Source organism: Symphalangus syndactylus, chromosome 22 (assembly GCF_028878055.3).
Source record: "Symphalangus syndactylus isolate Jambi chromosome 22, NHGRI_mSymSyn1-v2.1_pri, whole genome shotgun sequence".
Classification (NCBI taxonomy): domain Eukaryota; kingdom Metazoa; phylum Chordata; class Mammalia; order Primates; family Hylobatidae; genus Symphalangus; species Symphalangus syndactylus.
The window spans coordinates 49,484,203-49,505,880 of record NC_072444.2 but is presented as its reverse complement, the minus strand read 5'-3'; the positions used below and the strand labels follow the sequence as shown (position 1 = coordinate 49,505,880).

The following is a 21,678-nucleotide window of genomic DNA, read 5'->3' as shown; positions in this document are numbered from 1 at the left end:
GGGGATGAACCAAACTGATGCACTGCCTCCCCCTATTCCATAGGAGACACCAACAATCTTTTTAAGCCATCTTTCCACCAAGCCCAGATGTTCCCTTAGAATCCTTCTCAAAACTATTCCAGGCAGCCACTACCCATTAGTTAAAACTGGCACTGAATAAAACTCCAATTGCCACCTCAGGACCAGATATGAGTAAAACTATAACTCACTTTCAAATCCAGCAGTGACTAAAGAACTGGAAAGATGCCTTACATGATTGTGTTTCTTATGATGTTTCCATTATCTTCCCTTTTTAAAAGTAACAAAGATCTCCAACGGCTTGACAAACTCATAAATAATATCATGACACAGGTTGCCAGGGCATGCCCTCACTAAGGCACTACTTGATTGTGTCACAACCACACCCTCTGATGAGAGCACGCCTGCAAGTCTGCAAGTTGGAGCCAAGGTATACCTCTAGTCTGGTTGTTCCTGAAATTACTGGAAGAGGGCAAGTATTTCTTCCATTCCTGGGAGAGTATTCACCATTCCAAATGGTAATTGTGTACGAGTCTGCGGATTCTTTCTCAGTGGTGAGGCATTCTCACTGTGGTCACATTACCCACAACCTGGCAAGCCTGAACAACTAGGTATGAGAACACTATAAACATAACTATTACTAGTATGTCCACCTTAATTCAGAATTCCCTCTGCTTTTACTCTCCTGTCTCACTAGCTCCCTCATTCTCTGCTCATTAATGCTGCTACAACAGCTCCTATCAAGGTTACCACCTAAAGAGACAGTCTAACACCAACAAAGCATCCTTAAGAATGAAAGGACTGGTTTTTGTTTGCTAGCTCTGAGCACGAAAATATAAAATGTCTCTCTTGGGACCTACTGATTCACATGAATCTAAAAGGATGAGTTTTATATATTCAAAGACATTGAATACATAACTAATGATTACCCTCTGAAGCCACCAAATTGTTTTATTTTAAATCTCTGGATTTCCATTTAAAATAAATTTTACTGGTTTGACAACCACCATCTTCCTCTATTTTTTCTGAATTTAAATTTCCATATTAAACTCTTCAATCCAACTAGAATTTATTTTACTATAAGATTTAGTTCAAATTAGTTCCTTCCTAGAAAATTTTATATATAAATTCTAAATAATTTCCTGGAAGCAAATACTTAATCACAGCAATCTCAGTCAATAAGCGGCATCCATATACTCAGAGCTTCTAGCATGAAAAAGAGAAATCAACATAAACACATACTTAAAAATCCAAACTTGGAGGACAGAAGAGATTTTGAAGAGACAGAAAAAGTTTTTAAAAAAATGTCATTAGTGCTTCCAAAGAGATAAGAGAAAATATTGTGATCATAAAACAGGAGAGGAGCCCTTTAAAATGGCAGAATAAGGACCATTGAAAATCTGCTTCAAAGAAGCAAAGAAAACATTGGCAAAAACTGTCCAAATCAACTTACCATCTGGTAAGTGTGAAAACCAGCAGCCTGGCAGCCACTAGAAAGAGCTGAAGCTCCCAAGTCTAGAGCTCCCTAAAAGTCCCCATTCCCAAAGAACTATCATTCCACCTATCTGGCACATCCCTGCAAGCCCAATTGCAGGGCTTGTCTTTATCTGACCTGACTTAGAGCTTGTTCAATGTTAGAGGCCTTTTCCCTGAGGCGATGATCAAAACTAACCAGTGACAACTGTTCAATATGGCGGATACCCGAGACAGAAATAACAACTGGGGCAAAGAAGCCGACCAAACATACGAAAAAAAAAAAACAGGGGGAGGAGGGGCAGAAATTGAGATGTCCACAGCAAACTTTGAAAACACTGACATACTCCTGGGAACCTGGGAGGTCACATATATGTGCAAGGCTGTGCACATGCACAGGCCCAGGAAAGACCTCTGAAGGCTCTAATGTCCCCACTGGCTGACTGACACTCTGAACAAGCAGGAAATAAAAAGGAAGACAGAAGTGCAAAACACCTTTCAGAGCACTGAAAGCATGCCCCCAAAGCACAGAGCCAGTCAGTAGAGGCTGGGAGACTTACCGGTTCAACACATTTAAGGAAATCTCTGTTCAATCATCAGCAAACCGCTAAGCTAACCAACCAGAGAATTCAGTGGCCACATAAAACAAAGAACAAAGACTTTAAGGAATTCTTTCAGGAAAGTCACTAGACCAAAATAAGCAACAAAAACAATAAACAGCAACAACAAAAAATCTGGGGTGGGGAGGGAAGAATATGATTTCCTGAGTTGCCACAATATATTATTTAAAGTGTCCAGTTTCAACAAGAAATGATGAGACCAAGAAACAAGAAAACATGGCCCATACAAAGGAAATAAAAATCAGTCAACAAAAACTATTTTTAAGGAAACCTATACATTGGCTTAACTCAATGAAGACTTCAAGTCAACTAATATAAATATGTTGAAAGATCTAAAGAAAACTATTTCTGAAGAATTAAAGTGTAAGAACAATGTCTCACCAAATAGAGAATAACAACAAAGAGAAAGAATATATTTAAAAGAACCATACAGAAATTCTGGAGATGAAAAGTACAATAACTGAAATTAAAAATTCACTAGGAGGAGTTCAACAACAGATCTGAGCTGAGACAAGAAGGAATCAACAAATTTGAAAATCAGTCAATTGATACCATATCCTATCTAAGTAACAGAAACAAACAAACAAAAAAATGAACAGAGCCTAAGAGATCATCTTACAAAACCAATGTACCAACACAGTCACATAACAGAAGTCCCAGGAAAACAGAAAAAAGAAAAGGAGATATGGTACTTTTCAAAGGACTTTTTGGGTCAGATTCTTTGCCCTAGTTGTTATTGTTGCCTCAGGCATCTACCACGTTGAAAAATTATCAAAAAAAGATATATGAAGAATAATGGCTAAAAAGTTCACAAATTTGATATAAAACAATCTACATATTTAACGAGCAACTCCAAACAGGATAAACTTAAAGAGATCCAAATCTAGACACAATAACCAAACTGTCACAAGAGAAGACAAAGAGAAAATCTTTAAAGCAACAATGGAGAACCCACTCATTGTGCACAAGGGATCCTCAAAAAGGTCAATATCTGATTTCTCATGAGAAACCATGAAAGCCAGAGTGGAGCAGGGTGGGAATAGATAATATATTCAAAGTTCTGAAATTAAAAAGACAATCAGCCAAGAATTCTATATGTAACAAAACTATTCACCAAAAACAAAGGAGAACTTAAGATATTACCAGATAAATGAAAAACAACAGTCCTTTGGGTTGAAATGAAAGGACACTGTACAATAGCTCAAATCCACATGAAGAAATAAAAAAAAAAGTAAAAATAACTACATAGGTAAATATGAAATATAGTATAAAGGTATTTTTGTTCTTAGCTCTTTTCTTGTCCTACATAACTTAAAAATAAACTGCATAAAGCAATAATTATAGAACTATATGCACTGGTGGGCTTATAATGTATAAAGATGTAATTTGCATGACAATAGCAAAAAAGAAAAAGAAAACAGAGCTAAGTAGAAGTTTTTAATACTGAAATTAAATAGTATCAATTTAAACTAGACTGTTTAAAGTTAAGATGTTAATTGTAAGCCCCAGAGCAACTGCAAATAATTCCCCCCCAAAAAACTAAAATAAACAGAAAGTTATAGCAGTACACTAGAAAATATCTATTTAACACAAAATAACGCAGTAACAGAGGAACAAGAAACAAGTCATGACATACAGAACATAAATAGCACACCTGCAGACATAAATTCTACCTTATCATACTACATTAAATATAAATAGATTAAACACTCCAACAGAAAGTTAAAAAAAGTCAGACTGCATAAACAAATAAGACTCAACTTTATAGTGTCTACAAGAGACTCATTGTATTTATTTTTTTTATGAAAGATGGGGTTTCACTAGGTTGCCCAGGCTGAACTAGAGCTTAAGTCATCCTCCTGCCTCAGCTTCCCCAGTAGCTAGAACTGGGGGTACATGCCACCACACCCAGCCTAAGAGACACTTAAGATTCAAAGTCACAAAGTGGTTGAAAAGTAAAGGATGGAAAAAGATATTTCATGCAAACAGTACACAAAAGAGAGCCAGAATGGTTATAGTGATAACAACACAGACCTTAAGACAAAACTTCTCTCTGTGCACAAAGAAAGACATTTTACAATAGTAAAAGAGTCAATGCTCAGGGGATCATAACAATTATAAACATATATGCACCTAAGAACAGAGCCCAAAATACAGGAAGCAAAAAGTGACAACTGAAGAGAGAAATAGATAATTCAACAGTATTAACTGGAAACTTCAATATGTACATTCCTTAATGGATTTTAAAAACCAGAAAGAGGATCAACCAGAAAATAAGACTTCAATGACACTATAATCCAACTAGAACAAACATCTATAAGACATTCAAACAAACAATATCAGAATACAGATTCTTCTTTTTTGAGACAGGGTCTCTCTCTGTCACCCAAGCTGGAGTGCAGTGGCACGATCTCAGCTCACTGCAACCTCAACCTCCCAAGCTGGAGAGATTCTCCTGCCTCAGCGTCTTCATGTAGCTAGGACCACAGGCACACGCTACCACACCCAACTAATTTTTTAATTTTTTTGTAGAAACAGGGTCTCATGTTGCCCAGGCTGGTCTTGAACTCCTGGGCTCAAGCAATCCTTCTGTCTCAGCCTCCCAAAGGGATGGGATTACAGGCATGAGCCACTGGGCCTGCCTTACAGATTCTTTTCAAGTGTACACGGAACATTATCCAGGAGTCCACATGCCATGCCACAAACATAAGCCTCAATAAATTTCAAGCTGGGCACGGTGGACCAAGCTGGGCTGTAATCCCAGCACTTGGGGAGGCTGAGGCAGGTGGAACACATGAGGGCAGAAGTTTGAGATCATCCTGGCCAATGTGGCAAAACCTCGTCTCTACTAAAATCACAAAAATTAGCCGGGTGTGGTGGTGTACATCTGTAATCCCAGCTACTTGGGAGACTGAGGCACAAGAATTGCTTGAACCCAGGAGGAAGAGGTTGCAGTGAGCCAAGACTGTACTACTGCACTCCAGCCTGGACAAAAGAGTGAGACTCTGCCTCAAAAAAATGTTTTTAATTTAAAAAAAAGAATTTCAAATAACTGAAAGCATACAAATTATGTTCTCTAACCACAATAGGATAAAATCAGAAATTAATAACAAAAAGAAATGAGAAACAAACAAATGTAGAAATCAAACACTCCTAACAAATAACTCAAAAATGAAAACAAAAAGGAATTAGAAAATACTTTGAGATAAATGAAAACATTAACATATCAAAACTTATGGAATACAGCTAAAGTACTTAGAAATTCATAGGTGTAAATGTCTACATTAAAACAGAAGATCTCAAATCAATAACCTGGGCCGGGCGCGGTGGCTCACGCCTGTAATCCCAGCACTTTGGGAGGCCAAGGAGGGTGGATCACAAGGTCAGGAGATCGAGACCATCCTGGCTAACACGGTGAAACCCCATCTCTACTAAAAACACAAAAAATTAGCCAGGCCTGGTGGTGGGCGCCTGTAGTCCCAGCTACTCGGGAGGCTGAGGCAGGAGAATGGCGTGAACCCAGGAGGCGGGGCTTGCAGCGAGCCAAGATTGCGCCACTGCACTCCAGCCTGGGTGACAGAGCAAGACTCTGTCTCAAAAAAAAAAAAAATCAATAACCTTCCATCTTAAAAAACTGGAAAAAGACAAGTACATCAAACCAATCAAAAGTAAAGATTAGAGTGAAATAAGCAAAATATATACAACAGGGGAAACAGAAAAATCAATGAAACCAGAAGTTAGTTCTTTGAAAAGGCAAAAATTGACAAACCTTAACTAGACTGACCAGAAGAGCAAAGGCTCAAATTAATGAAATAAGAACCTTGAAAGGGAAGGCATCACTGCTGAGCATGTACAAATAAAAAGGATTACAGGGGAATTCTATGAACAATTATATGCCAACAATTAGATAACCAAGATAAAATGACTAAATTCCTACAGAGACCCAAGCTACCAAAACTGATTCAAAAAGAAACAGAAAATCTGAATAGACCCCTAACAAGTAGAGAAATTAAATCAGTGACCCCTAACAAGTAGAGAGATTGAATTAGTGATTCAAAAAAAATCAGACAGAGACCAGCCTGGGCAACATGGCAAAACCTCATCTGTACAAAAAATACAGAAATTACCCGCACATGGTGGCATGCGCCTGTAGTCTCAGCTACTTGGGAGGCCGAGGTGGAACGATTACTTGAGCCCAGGAAGTCAAGCCTGCAGTGAGCAATGATCATGTCATTGCACTCCAGCCTGGGCAACAGAGCGAGATCCTGCCTCAAAAAATAATAATAATAAATAAAAATAATTTTAAAAAACAAATGAGCGAATGAATGAATGAATGAATGAACCAAGAAAGAAAAGGCCTGGTCTCCAAGAAACAGCAGATGCACCTGCCGAGAAATGTGAAGCAAAGACCCAGGATGACAAAGTGGTGTCAGGATGATGGTTTTGCAAAAGGCAGTGATGGCAGCCAGTCCAGGCTGAAACAGGCTTCACAGACTTACACAACTGGCAGAGAGGTTAGCAAGTAGAAAGTATGAATATGCAGTAAGTATATAGAGAACTATACAAATGAAACTAAAACAATTATTAACCCCAGGAAAAACAAAAAGTTGTAAGAAAAAGGTAATCATAGTTTACCAAATATTAATAGTGAACTGTAAATAGCATTCATAATCATAATATGAACTATATGTTGTCCTTACCAAAATTAAAATATGACTTTATTTGGTAGATGAGGAGATTGGAAGTATATATGAGGGAGGTTAAGAGAAAAAAGAGCAGTCAGGGGCAGTGGCTCATGCCTGTAATCCCAGCACTTTGGGAGGCCGAGGTGGGTGGATCACCTGAGGTCGGGAGTTCAAGATCAGCCTAACCAACATGGAGAAACCCCGTCTCTACTAAAAATACAAAATTAGCCAGGCATGGTGGTGCATGCCAGTAATCCGCTACTCAGGAGGCTGAGGCAGGAGAATCACTTGAACCCAGGAGGCGGAGGTTGCGGTGAGCTGAGATCACGCCATTGCACTCCAACCTGGGCAACAAGAGCGAAACTCCATCTCAAAAAGAAAAAAAGAGAGAGAGAGAGAGAGAGAGAGCTGAAATTCAGCCTCCATAGTAAAAACTATAATTCTTATAGTGACAAAAAATTTGTAAATAGCAATACCTGCCAATTATTAGGAGAACAGTAAATAACATAAGGATCAATAAAAACAGTTGACAGCGTTTGCCTCTGAGGAGCAGAAAATGGCAGAAAGAGTGAGGAACTGTCTGTTCAAAAATGTATCTTATTAATCTAGTTGAATCTCTGTGTGTACAAATAACTATGACAAAAAATAAAATTAAAAATAAATGATGTCTCAGAACAATTTATCATCTGCTTTCACCTTGGGTTCTCTTTAACACTAAAGCTTTAGCAAGCAAGTTAAAAATTTTAAAGTACCAATTTTCCCTTTCTGAAACAATCATTAAGTAATAAAACCTGATGAATGTTTATAAATTTTAAAATAGATAGCAAATGAGTAAATATTATGAAATCTGTTTTTTAAAAAAGTAGGTTCACAATGTAAGCTACCAAATAGTTATAATGAATCAAGTGATCTATATCTCAGCCCTGTCTATAAGTTAAATTATCTTCAGGTTTAAAGCCACTGCTTTTCAGAAGCTTGGTTCCCAAATGATGATCCCAGAAGAAATTTAACATCAGTGAACTTTTTCCCAACACTCTGCAAACTAAAATATGTGATACTGACTAAAAATATTTTCTAGAAGATTCAATGGGATGAGAGTGAATGTCAAGATATGCTGAAAGTCTATGAAAGTAACAAAGAGTTAACATTTTATTAAGTTGTCAAGCATGCCTCGCAGAGTATCACACAACTACATGATATCTTATGATGGCTAAAAGTTATTTATTTTCTGAACATATGTACATGAACTATAATAATACATGTAAAAACCATGTTAAATGGTCAAATATTCTATACCTTTAGGGCCTCAACTACTGTGAGACCCCATGTAAGTAGGGAGACCCTCAACATGAAGATTTTGTTAACTACTTCCGCTTTATTGTCTGGCTCGATATGATTTTGACCACAAGAAGAGAAGACTGAAATAACAACAAATGGCCCTGATCCCTAATTCCAGCTCCTCCAAAGTGAAGCTGGTTGTACAGGTCTCTTTTCTCAACTGCGAAATGGACAAAGAAAATTGTTGCTTGAATGGGATTACTACTCTTGCTATTTATGTCATTTAGGTGATCTCACTAAGGCATTTTCTTCACCATGTATTTCTTAGAGATATAATTAATCATATTCTTCTCAACAAACTCTCTTGGTGAACAAACTGTTATGAAGACATTTTTAATTTAGAACTAAAGCCAAGTTTTGGAAAGCATTAAGCAAATTTTACATATTGTAATAGTCCTATGGAAACTTGCTAAGTTGAAAAATCTGTGCTCACAAAATTACTAAAAAATCTATAATGATGTAAGAGAAGTCTAGACTATTCAAGTAATCCAGTCACCCATGAGGAACCACATATAGCAGATACTGAAGTTCTCTGATACCATAAAAGCCTCATTCCATTTGGGCACAAAAACAAGGTGGTAACTGGAGCCTCTGCCCCTCAGAGTTCTAGATCTTAGGTACTGTCTTATAGTAAATGCAAAGAAACTTGAAGTTTCAGCTTCTCTCACTAGAGTAAGGTTTTTAAAGAACAGCATAGTTCTCCAAGCACTCGTGTCTGCCAAAGTGTCACAATATGGATGTGAAGGGTGCGGGTCCATTTCCCTAAGAACACCCTCTCCATTTTGGAGAATTTGTAGGAGGATTTTAGGTAATGTGAGCTAGCAGAAACCCTCATTTCTATTCAGAGGTCCAAGTTCTTTTGTAGCACCTTTTTAAATGTTTTTTATTAAAAAAAAAAAAAGAAAGAAAGAGAAGGAGGGGGTCATGTGAAGAACCTGAGAAACATGTGACTGAGAGCTGGAAAAGGCTTTAACTCCAGCTCTGGCATCCAGGCCTCTGAGGTCCCACTGTGTTGGGGATCTCCAGGACCACCCCCAGGCTTACTGGCTCACTAGGAAGACTCACAGGACTCAGCACAATCATAGTCACAGCTGTGATTTTTTATAGCAAAAGGATACAAAGCACAATCAGCATAGGAAAAAGGTGCATGGTGTGAAATCCAGAGGATACCAGGCAAGCATCCTAGAGACTCTCCTGGAAGAGTCACACAGGACATATTTAATCCCTCAGCAGTGAGGTGTAACAACACAAGTGATATGCCTTCTATCAGGAATGCTCCTTGGAGACTCAGTGCCCGGGGTTTTTCCTGGGGGCTGGTCATGTAAACACCCTCTGCCTGGCACTTAACAAAATGCCAGACTCCCAGAAGGAAAGCAGGTATTCAGCATAAACCAAATTGTGCTGTGCAGTTTGACACAGTGAGCCACTCTTATTCCACTTGTTGGGAATGGTGGGGGCCCTCCCTAAATCCACATTTCTAGACACCAGCATGGGGCCACGCCTGTAAGCAGGCCTTTCTAAGGACAGCAGTCTCAGGCCAGCTGCCTGAACTCTTTCCTGCACTCACCTCTCTAGATCTCGGTTTCACCATGTCATTTCCCCCTGATTTGCTAGTTTGCTGTGGTTACCCTCCAAAAATACAGAGGAAGCCTCCTGTTAAGATGAAAACTGTGTAAAATGGTGGATTCATGGTCTGGGGTCACATCAAGTTACACAGCATGGCATGAGGCCATCCCTGCAGCAGGGCAGGGTTTCACTCTCGAGACCTGTTTTCCCAACAATCATGGTGACTTTGTCATTAAACAGTCCCTTCCCTTGATATCATGCCTTCCCTGCTCATCTGTACCCTCCAACTTTCCCTGAGAGATTGTTAAGTATTGCTATTGAGTTCTTTTTCCTCCTGTGTTCTCACCATATATTCAAAGACCAGAAGGCTGAGGTTCACAAAACACAGGAATTAAAAAAAAAAAAAAACTATTATCACAGATTATCCTTTGTAAAGAACATGAAAAGTAGTTTTATCCCCATCTAATCATCCTGTGCACACATGGTGACAGCAATTCCAGATCAGGCATGACTCTCAACCACAAGGAAGCACAGTCCACTTGTCTGCCCGTGGAGCCGCCACTTGAGGGTCTGGGGCCCACTGCCGTCATGTTTGCCTTAGAGACATCAAGACGGTTGACTCCTGTATATTTCAATATTCCATCCTATTTCCAGATGCCCAGTATGCCATAAACTCTTTTGTGAAACAGGGCAGAGAAAATTAAAAGGCAAGTCAGAAGAACAGGGTTTTGAACTTTGTTCTCTCTCTTAGTAGCTGTGTAATCTCTCAAAAGTCACTTCATGTTTCTAGGCCTCTGGGGTTTCCATGGACAAAATGACAGGCTCAGATAAGCTGCGCTGTGAGTCCACTCCAGATCTGTCTGGAATTTTAACACTACTTTCCCCCTTAAAGGAATGACCCAGGGTAAAAGTTTGGAATTAATTTGGTGTTAAGTTTCTCCATCACAGTTAAAATTATACATATCTGATCATTACATTATTTTAAAAATTTGGACTATAACAAAGTCACATTTGTGGACTCCAATTGTCTTGGGTCTGATGAGACACTGATCCCCTTGCATGGGCTTATACACATTGAGAATGACATGAAAACAGAAAGTTACATTTAAAACATGATTTCCAAAATTATAACTTACAAATTTTTATCCAAACCCATTCTGGAATGGCTTCATTCATTCAAAAATATTCTAAGCACCTACTATACTAAGTGCTGTCTGTACAGATACAGATATAGAATCATAGATATAGAACCATAAAACTGTAAGAGTGCTGAATTTTTCAATACCAATTACTTTTAAAATCAGTATATGGCATGGGACCTGGCCAGTTGTCTGAGTGAGAAAGTCTCATTTCTGAGGAATTGGAATGGGAGCGGACCCCTGATGTATGATCTGGACAAAATCTCCAACTACCCTCTAACCGTATATTCTTTGAATAAAATAACCACAACAGAAAAAGTATTGCAAATCAAGGTATTAACTGGAAAAGAATGGGGGCGGGGTAGCAGAAGAAAGGAAAAAATCTGCACTCACCGGGACTGTGGCAATCCTTTTTTACTGAGATCTGCCCTCACACGTTCTCCTACATGTCTGTAAATTTCCACTAAGCTGTTTATTGCTGCATCTCGAACCTAGATATAAAAGAAGAGATCTTACAGCTGCTCTGTGTCATCCCCCAGGAAATCCTGCTGGGACACAACAGGCCATATACCACCCCAATTTATCACCATTTTACCAGTGCAACTGTGAATACAATCCTTACATACATTTGTCTAGAGAAAGCCATGTTTGACGGTTTTCACTTTGCTGATACAATGTCAAAGGGTAGTAAAACTGTAGGACCCCCATCCCTATATACACGGCAAAGTCCATATCCTTAGTTCTTTCCATTCTTTAAGGTGATTTTGGAAAACTGGAATTTTCAGACCATCTTTCCAAATTAAGAAACAACACTATAAATAAATGATACTAAAAATAAAACCCCATGTAAAACACTCTGGATTTAAGTCAATGAAACAAATACTTAATGAGCAACAAAAATGGGTAGTACAGGCTATATGAAGTCCCATACTCAAGAAGCCCCTAGTCCTAAGGAGGAGATTTTTAAAAAGTCCTAAAATTCTACATTACAGGGCATGATGCAATAAACATTATTCAAGAGCATGAAGAGCTTGCGGTTTAAAGAAGGGAGCAATCACATTAGGGGATGTCAACGGATGCCGTATGAGGAAGAAACCACTGCAAAGTGCGTGGAACAGCAGGATTTCACCAGGTCCAGATGGAATGAGCGGATTCCGAATAAGACACAGCCTGCGCAAAGGCATGAAAGCAGACACGCACAGCACATGCTTCAGGAAGAGGAAGTACGCCAGTCTGGCCAGACCAGATACAAACTAAGAAAGCAGCATGAAATACAAAATAAGGTGTGAGAGACAGGGTAGATTTATTTTTTTAACCTGGGGAAATTTGAATACGGACTGTATATTACACATCACTGTATCAATGTTAAATTTCCAGGGTGATAGGCCGGGCGTGGTGGCTCACACTTGTAATCCCAGCACTTTGGGAGGCCGAGGTGGGTGGATCACGAGGTCAGGAGATCGAGACCACAGTGAAACCCCGTCTCTACTAAAAATACAAAAAAATTAGCCAGGCGTGGTGGCGGGCGCCTGTAGTCCCAGCTACTCGGAGAGGCTGAGGCAGGAGAATGGCGTGAACCCGGGAGGCGGAGCTTGCAGTGAGCCGAGATTGCGCCACTGCACTCCAGCCTGGGCGACAGAGCGAGACTCCGTCTCAAAAAAAAAAAAAAAAAAAAAAAAAAAATTTCCAGGGTGAGAAAAATGGCATGAGTTTATATAAGAAAATATCCTTGTTATTAAATGATACACACTGATATGTCTAGGGTTAAAAATATCATTATAAGCCGGGGGCGGTGGCTCACACCTATAATCCCAGCACTTTGGGGAGGCCAAAGCGGGCAGATCACGAGGTCAGGAGTTCCAGACCAGCCTGGCCAACATGGTGAAACCTTGTCTCTACTATAAATAAAAAAAAATTAGCAGGGCGTGGTGGCACATGCACCTGTAGTCCCAGCTACTCAGGAGGCTGAGGCAGGAGAATCCCTTGAACCCGGGAGGCAGAGTTTGCAGTAGGCTGAGATGGCACCACTGCACTCCAGCCTGGGCAACAGAGCAAGACTCTGTCTCAGAAAGAAAGAAAAAAAAATCATTATATCTGCATGTTACTTTCGAATGGCTCAAGAAAAAAGTATGTGTCTGTATATGTATGTATGTGTGTACACACAGATATAGAACAAATGTGACAAATGTTAACTGGTAAATACACTCACTTTCTCTGTATGTTAAAAAAATTTGCAAATAAAAAGGTAAGAAGAAAGACATTTTTAAAACATAAAATGGAACCAAGGCCAGGTGGTACTGGGGAGGCTATGCTTAATTCAGTAAGCAAAGATGAGAGTACAACATCAAGGTAGTGCAGAATGAAGAGAAAAGAAGTAGGAATACAAACAAAAATTTACAATTTGAAATGCTGAAGGGAGTCCTCTGATTTAACAGTGTTATAGGACAGGGAACTTTACTCATAATTTTTATCTCTTCCAGTGGAAAAAGGCAAATCTTAGGTTATATTGTCACCCAAAACCTCATGCTATGGACTGAACTGTGTGCCCCCAAAATTCAAATGATGAAGCCCTAATTCTCCAACATATTTCAAGATAGGGCCTACAAGGATGCAATTAAGGGCGGAGCATGGTGGCTCACACCTGTAATCCCAGCACTTTGGGAGGCCAAGGTAGGAGGATAGCTTGAGCCCAGGGGTTTGGGACCAGCCTGGGCAACAAAGTGAGTGCCCATCTCTACAAAAAAAATTTTTCTTAATTAGCTGGGCCAGTTGGTACTCACCTACAGTCCTACCTACTTGGGGGGCCTGAGGTAGGAGGATCACTCAAGCTCAGGAGTTGGAGGCTGCAGTGAGCTATAATCCTACCACCACACTCTAGCCTCAGAGACAAAGCAAGACTCAAGCTTTTTTTTTTTTTTTAGAAAAAGGAGGTAACTGGGTATGGTGGCTCGTGCCTATAATCCCAGCACTTTGGAAGGCCCAGGCAGGCGAGTTTAAGTTCAGGAGTTCGAGTTCAGGTGAGTTCGAGGTGAGGAGTTCGAGACCAGCCTGGCAAACATGGTGAAACCCCATCTCTACTAAAAAATACAAAAATCAGCTGGGCATGGTGGTGCACACCTGTAATCCCAGCTACTTGGGAGGCTGAGGTAGGAGAATCACTTAAACCCGGGAGGCAGCGGTTGCAGTGAGCTGAGATCACGCCACTGCATTCCAGCCTGGGTGACAGAGCGAGATCCCCGTCTCAAAAAAAAAAAGGATGCACTTAAGGTTAAATGAGGTCATGATGGCAGGACCCTAAAATTAGAGGATTAGTGTCCTCATAAGAGAAGCCAGAGAGCTGGGTACACACACAGAAGAGGTCACATAAGCACATAGTGAGATGGCAGCCATCTACAAGCCAGGAGGAGAGCCCCAACCAGAACCTGGCCTCCAAAACTATGAGAAAACTAATTTCTGTTGTTTAACTCACTCAGTCTACAGCATTTTGTTACGGCAGCCAGAGCTGACAAACACAGATTATCAGTTTATTTTTGGGGAAAAAAATAATTTCTAATGTTAGGGAACATTTTTACATTGAAAATACGGTCGGGCGCAGTGGCTCATGCCTGTAATCCCAGCACTTTGGGAGGCCAAGGCAGGCAGATCACTGGAGGTCAGGAGTTGGAGACCAGCCTGGCCAACATGGTGAAACCTCATCTCTACTAAAAATACCAAAAAAAACCTTTAGCCAGGCATGGTGGCAAGCGCCTGTTAGTCCCAGCTACTTGGGACACTGAGGCACAAGAATCGCTTGAACCCAGGAGGCAGAGGTTGCAGTGAGCCGAGATCACACCACTTCAGTCCAGCCTGGGTGACACAGCAAGACGTTGTCTCAAGAAAAATAAACAAAGAAAAATGCACATATTACAGAAGTAGTCAATGCTACTATACCTTGAGTATTATTATTAAAGTGTATCACCATCTTGCTTAGTTTCTAGGGATAACATCTGCTCAAAGCAAATCTCAATGGGTGATCTCTTTAAAGAACAATCAATACCCAGTCAGCTACTTAGAAAGTCTGGGCCATAAACGTTTAAGAGATTTACTGGAAAAATTACTAGCTTTAGAGTCAAATATTAATAAGTAGACTTAAGGACCTACTTGGCCATTTAGGGAGCTGTGTAACCTTAGACAAAACACCAGAACTCCTTTGGTCTCAATTTCCTCCTCTATAAATTTAGGGTTGTTCTGAGGACTGAAAGAATTTACAGTTTCATTCAACAAATATTTGAGTGCCTACTATGTGAAAATGAACTGAAACGCCTACACAGGCCAGACAGTGACATGAGGAGTGAGTGATTGCAGCAGGCTGAGTGCAGGGTGACAAATGGCACTGGCAGGGAACCCTGGAGGCAGGGACAGAAGAGGGATAAGGTACAGAGGCTCAGGCAGACGGGCCAGCACCACCCAGCCACAGAGGAATGGAAGCACAGCTTTACCAGACCTTCTATCCTTTCAAGAAAAGTTAAAAATATGAATCTCCCAAATATAAACTCATCTGAACTCAAAATGTAAAATTAAAACATTCTGCAGGCACAAGCATACACACATCCAAGAATCTATAGGCTGAAACCAGCTTTATGCCAGCAGTTTGTGGCCTACAGTTTGTATCTATAAAGCAATCAACACAATGGCTAGTGTTATCTATATCTTTTAAACCAACATCTTTATCCTTTAAAATAATCGTTCCTTAGACCTAGAAAGTTACAGGGTCAGATAGCATTTAGGGGTCTAAACTATTCTTCACTGAAGAACTGCAGATGAACAGATATTCCTTGGTACTGCAAAGTAGGACACTCTAATAGAGAAGAGGTTTAAATAAAAGCCATTCAGCTGAGACTGAAGGACAATGCAGCTATTCGCTTCTACACAGGCTCTCACTGGTCTTGCACTGCCTCTCCCTGCTGACCCCTCAGGCTCACCACAGAAAGGCACCGCAACGTGTCAGGCCATGAAGACTGCAAAAAGACAAGAGCCTCATACATGCAGCACGCTCTGCCAGGTCTTATATGCATGCTTTACAGAATCTAAGGTCTCTAATGTCTGACCATGTTGTTCCTTCCTTCCTCATAGTCACTGCACACTGGAAGGTGTAGAGGCTGGCAAGGTTAGTCATCTGCCCAAGGCCCACAGATCAGGAATGGTAGGCTGGGGCACCTCTCTGGGGGCAAGCTAACATTCTTCTCACCAGCGCATTGCACCTTAATGTGAATGCCAAAATAAAGGCTTCCTGCAAAGCAAAAAACTCAAAGGAAGGCTTCTGCCCTAGGGTGGGGGACAGGGAAGCAGTCTATAAACTGATGAGACCCTAAATCCACCCTGTCCTCCTAGAACCCAGCACAGCCCCACAGCCAGTGCCTTGGAGCGTGGGTACCCCAGCACCCCAGTACAGCTGTGCCCAACAGCCCACCCCTGGTTCCCAGGCTGCAACTGGGGCAGGGCCGCATGGGAGCTCTGTCAAGCCAGCAGCAGAGGTGCTCCTCCCTCCTGCTGAGCTCTGTCCAGCTGGAAACAGCACGGAATTAGCAATGGTCATCATATGTTTCAAGATGTTTTAGGCTTTGAAAACGACCAAACTCAACACGAGGGCCAGCAGTCAGCACTGGGAGTCCCACTGGACACAACCCTCTGCTGGCCTGCCTGCAAAAGGGTAGGTGAGGTGCTACGAAGATGAAATCAAAAGTTTTCAGGCAGAACTCAGGCTTTTCTTACCTAGTCAAGGGAATTCCTATTGTTAGGATGCCTCGGACCACTGGCTGCCTCTGTTACAGCCACTGCCCTGTCCTCATCAACAAGCACAGACTTCGTACTGAAATCCCCACCTCCGTGAAGAAAAGCTTCTCTCAGCTCAGGAGGTACATCCTTAGTGTATGGCCATCACATAATTCTAGTCCCTTCCCAGCAGCTGGGTCACACAGGGACATGGAATGCAACTCTCCAACAATGAAACATGAGGGGAATCTATGGGAAAGCTTCTGGAAAACATTTCTCTGCTCTTGGAAAAAGACATTCAGGGAAAAGTGAACACTGGCTGGGTATTTGACGATAGGAGAGAACTGCTGATTCTCGGGGCACAGGAGGTGACAATGGTATTAAGGTTATGTTTTTGAAGGAAAAAAAAGTCTATCTTTTAAAATATTTAAGAGTTAAATAAATGTGGCCTAAGATTTGCTTCAAAATAATCTAACTTTTCTTTCAAAATAATGGGATGGAGGAGGGGAAAAAGACAAAACTGCACTGGCCTTGCTGAATGAGCTGATGGCACATGGGGACGCTTTATGGCACTCTCACTGCTTATGTGCATGTTTGAACCTTTCGATATGAAAGTTGAAAACAGAAGAGGAGCTCACGAAGCAGCAGCCTCCTCTCCACCAGGCCAACCATGCATGCGTGCGGCAGCTGTACCTGTGCTATGCCTGTGCTGAGAGCTCTGGGGGGCAATGCGCACAGGCTGAGATGCCCAAGACTCTGGCTCCGAGCTAGTGGCAGATCCCGGAAACTTCCTACGTCAGGACCTGTCGTCATGCAGAATGACACATTTCCCCACTGCTCTAATGATTCTGAGTTGGGTTTTCAGTTACTTGTAACTAAAAGCATCCTAGCCCACACACACTACACCTGTGGCCCACTCTGAACGGCTTCCCTGCTCTGAGTCACTGCACTCAGACCACTAAGGAAACGAACACTTGCCGAGTTAATTTTAAACACCAAATCCAGTCTTTGTTAGCCGCTGCCTGAAGAGCTGAAAGAGGATTCTCCGCACACTGGCTGTGGGGAAATGAAGAGCTGGAGGCTGACTACTAGGTCAGGTGCCTGAGTGCAGAGACAACACTGATACAACAGTGTCCTCTCTGGCCTGAGACTTGGCAAATAAGGGAAAGTCATTCAAATAGTTATGGGGCATCAGGAACTGCAAAGAGGAACAAGTTATAATCTTAACTCTAGAGGTTCAGAGACTAGTAGGAAAGATTAATGAAAAAATTAAAATAAAGGCAACAGCAAAAGCACATGCAAGCTACACAAGAACCCCAGACGCAGGAATAATTAACTTGGTTAGTATCGGGGAGGTAGGTAGCAGAACTTCCTGGCAGAAGGGAGATATGGATTGATTGTATGTCTGTGTATGTGTGTGTGTGTGTGTGTGTGCGCGCATATGCAAATATATGTGCGGACAAAACATTCCTAAGGCACATGTGAATATATGGATTATTTTCAGAGTGCTCAATTTGGAATAGTCTAGCTGTAAATCTTGTCTACTACAGAATACTGAAAGCTGCCCCTAGAGTACCAACCTCATCTTATGGATGAGGTGGGGGAAATGAAAAAACAAAACAAATAATAAGAACTTTTCCAAAAGCAGACACACAGGCCTAGAACTCAACCCACAAAACCACTATAGGCTCTAAATTCCTGGCCAAAGCCTAGGGCTTCCTGGCACAAAAAGTATAACTGCCATTAAAGACACTAGGCAGGAAGTGCTAACTTGAATTTTTGGCTTAATGAAACATTTTAAACAAGTCTCACATTTTCTATCTTATTTTTAAAAACTATCTCTTTGCTTCTTCATAAATTATTTTTTAAAATTATACAATCTATTTATGATTTATACAGCAGTAAGATGTAATCCATTTAAATGTACTACTTTTTTCAGTTGTATTATTATTATTATTACCCATAATCAGTCCAGGAGCACCTGATTTTTGGTAGTGAAACTAGTGTCTGGTATATGGCAGTTGTGTATAGTCTACTCCAGGGCTGCCAATGTTTGGTATAAGTATGGCTATGTCAATATCACAAATACATCTCAAGACACTAAGGCTATCCTACAATTAAGGTTTTTCATATATTTAAAGCACTATACACCTGAGTTTCTCAGAAACCCACTGGCACATGGTAGGTGCATGATTTCTACAAATGAAAATGACCATCTCAGATGAGGAGACTACTGAGTAACTTGGCCTTCTGAGAGTCTTCTACTTAGACCAACAGGTCACACCTGCACCTAAGAACATTCACTTGCGAGGACTCTCATAAGGATTGAGGGGTGGGGTACTTCCCACTGCCTCCACTTCAAAGGGGAAACTGAGGCTCAAGATCCAAGTGACTCCAAGGTCAGCTATTACATGCAAAGCAGGGATCTATGCCTTTAACCCAGGTGTCTTACATTGCGTCAGGTAGCTCAAGTATTAATATTAAACATACTGTGCCTTTTGGCAACTTTAGAACAGTATGTCAAACTGTTAAAGACTCGACATTATCTTAAACTCTTAAACAACTGAATCTACATTTTGAGAATGTGGGATTGTGCTGATCATTTGAAATTTAATCTGTGTACTTCTAAAATAAAGAAAATCTTGTTAAAATGCCTAGAGACCTTAAAAGTTAACCCTAGATCTAAAGGAGAAAAATAGTATCAGAGAGTAGGCCAACACAAAAACAGACTAGGCCCTTCCTGTCTCCTTTCTACCAAAGCTTTAGGAACGTTTAAGCGAGGCCTCCTCTAGCAGAAAACTTCAGAGAAAAGGAAAACCTGTGAAGAGTAGGGCATTCTCCAAGGCTTATCTGAATAGCTTCAAGGATGAGAATGTACCCATTCAAAATTTTAAATGTGCTTAACATTCCACTCCCAATGTCTCTTAAAATCTACACTGAATCCATGATCTTTTGGGCGGAGAAATACTGAGGTTATTCATCAGTGAAGAGCCCTAGGACAACAAGGCATTTCCTTCACTTTCCTCTGGAGGATGTGGTCCACCTCAGTTGCAGAAGCAAAATTTGAGGCGCAGAAGCAAAATCAAGCTAGTAATCTCCATCCCCTTCCCCAAAAAGCCCAAGGACCCACACAGACAAGACAGGCCCACAGCATGAGCTCTCGCTAAATATATGTGGAAGAAAAAGAGGAAGAAGGGGGAAACGGGGGTGAGCGAGGGGACCCTGTGGGATGGACTGCAGTGTGGTGCCCAGCCATGCAGTGCTACCCTCCCCAAACCAGACTCTAGACAACGTCCCTTGTTATAGTTCTGGATGGTGTAGGTCTGGTCTGTGTTTTTATATTGCCCCACCACAGAAGTGCATTTAGAGGAGCCAGCCCTGCACCGCCCACCCCAGGTGTTAAGATCTCCACAGGCAGTGTGAACATTCACATCACCTGTCTGGCCAAAGTCAGCAACTGAATGAGGAGAGAATCACCTCAGCAAGTTGGCTTTTCTGCTCTGCTAGAGCACTCCATGTGGTGGCAGCGAAACCCCCAGAGTGTGGCCTCTATGAAGGATTTTTCCCACAGAAAACAAAAACAGAAACAAAGCCAAAAGGGAGGAAGGATACAAAACGATAATCTATTTGGTAATTTAGAATCTTTTTTAAAAAAGTACAATTTATTTTTAAATTAACTTTGAATATAAAGTATAAGTAAATAAAAATGTCTAAACATTTATTTCCAATGCCATATATTTTCCTTTTTTTTTTTTTTTTTTTAAAAGGAAAAGTCTTGCTGGGTTGCCCAGGCTGGAATGCAGTGGCACGACCTTGGCTCACTGTAACCTCTGCCTCCCAGGTTCATGTGATTCTTGTGCCTCAGGCTCCCAAGTAGCTGCGATCACAGGTGAACGCCACCATGCCTGGCTAATTTTTTATTTTTGGTAGAAATGGGGTTTCACTATGTTGGCCTGGCTGGTCTCAAAGTCCTGGCCTCAAGTGATCCACCCACCTTGGCCTCCTACAGCGCTGGGATTACTGGCATGAGCCACCACATGCCCGGCCTAATGCTATATATTTTCAACAAAGGCTGAAAAAGGGCATGAGTGGAAGAAGAAAGCAGGGAGACAGCAGACGACAGGCAGTGAGGAGGGGAGAGGCTGGGGTGGAAGGAGCAGCACAACAGCCAAAGAGAAGGGAGAGAGGCCTGCTGCTGGAACTAACAGCAAGATAAGGAAAGGGCCTGGAGGGCAGGAGGGGAGGGGTGCCGACTCAGGGGAGCTAGAGGCCAGGAGAGGGTGGGTGGAAGGCCAGCCTGATACAACCTCCTGGGAGGGTAACTTAGCAGTTATCAACCAAGATTTCACAGGAGAGGCCACTGACCATATATATTTCTCTTGTAAATTACTGTTCCATTTTCTGTCCCTTCTTCTAGTGAAGTATCATTCTTATCAGTTTGTATGAGATGACATAATAAAAATGACTCTGGTTGAGAAACAGCATTGAACTGGGAGGAGAGTTCAATGCTATTTCTCCAGCCTAGACTTGTACAACTTTGTGAATTGCCTGGTAACTCACAGGTGAGACAGCCAGCTCCTCTCCTACCCTCACACTAAGTGGTACTTTTTGTTAATTTAGGTAAAGTGCAGTTCTTAAGGGTTCAGTTGGAGGAGTTTCCACAATGATATACACAGTGGAGCCATCCCCCAAAGCAAAATGTAGAACATTCCCATCACCTCAGGAAAGTCCCCTCAGACCCTCTTCCAATCATTCTCCCCAACCTCAGCGGATTCTGCACCACCACCCCCGGCACCACCCCTTTTGGCTGCAGAAGTGGTGGCCAGACATCTTATCTTGGAGGCTGGTCTGGATAACATCAATTTCTAGGCTAGTGATTTCTCAGCCCTGTGTATAGAAGAGGACAGAGTGGCCACCACATTTACCAATTTTATACTTAAATGTAAACTTATTTTACACATTTAAATGTACAAATATTTTATAAATGCTAATGGGTACTGGATCTCTTAAATAATCATCATTGTTCTATGAAGATTAGGACTCCAGTCCCACCCACCACGGAACACCAGAATGCATCTCAACAGTCTG

General features: G+C 41.4%; 1 protein-coding gene and 1 long non-coding RNA gene across 12 annotated transcripts in view; one reads left to right on the top strand and one right to left on the bottom strand.

Moving 5' to 3' along the window:
• Positions 1 to 21,678, bottom strand: part of CLASP1 (cytoplasmic linker associated protein 1) — a 303,251-nt gene that overhangs the window by 164,660 nt on the left and 116,913 nt on the right. For all 10 annotated transcript variants that reach the window (XM_063631296.1, XM_055262139.2, XM_055262140.2 and 7 more), the window contains exon 7: positions 11,233 to 11,330. In XM_063631296.1, coding sequence (XP_063487366.1) covers positions 11,233 to 11,330 — 98 coding nt within the window. The remainder of the gene's footprint in view (positions 1 to 11,232; positions 11,331 to 21,678) is intronic.
• Positions 444 to 21,654, top strand: LOC129472480 (uncharacterized). 2 transcript variants are annotated; one of them, XR_008653958.2, is made up of 3 exons: positions 444 to 629; positions 11,832 to 12,122; positions 21,629 to 21,654. It is a non-coding gene; the product is annotated as an uncharacterized lncRNA (long non-coding RNA). The 2 variants fall into 2 exon arrangements; XR_008653957.2 differs by having other exon boundaries at positions 21,624 to 21,654.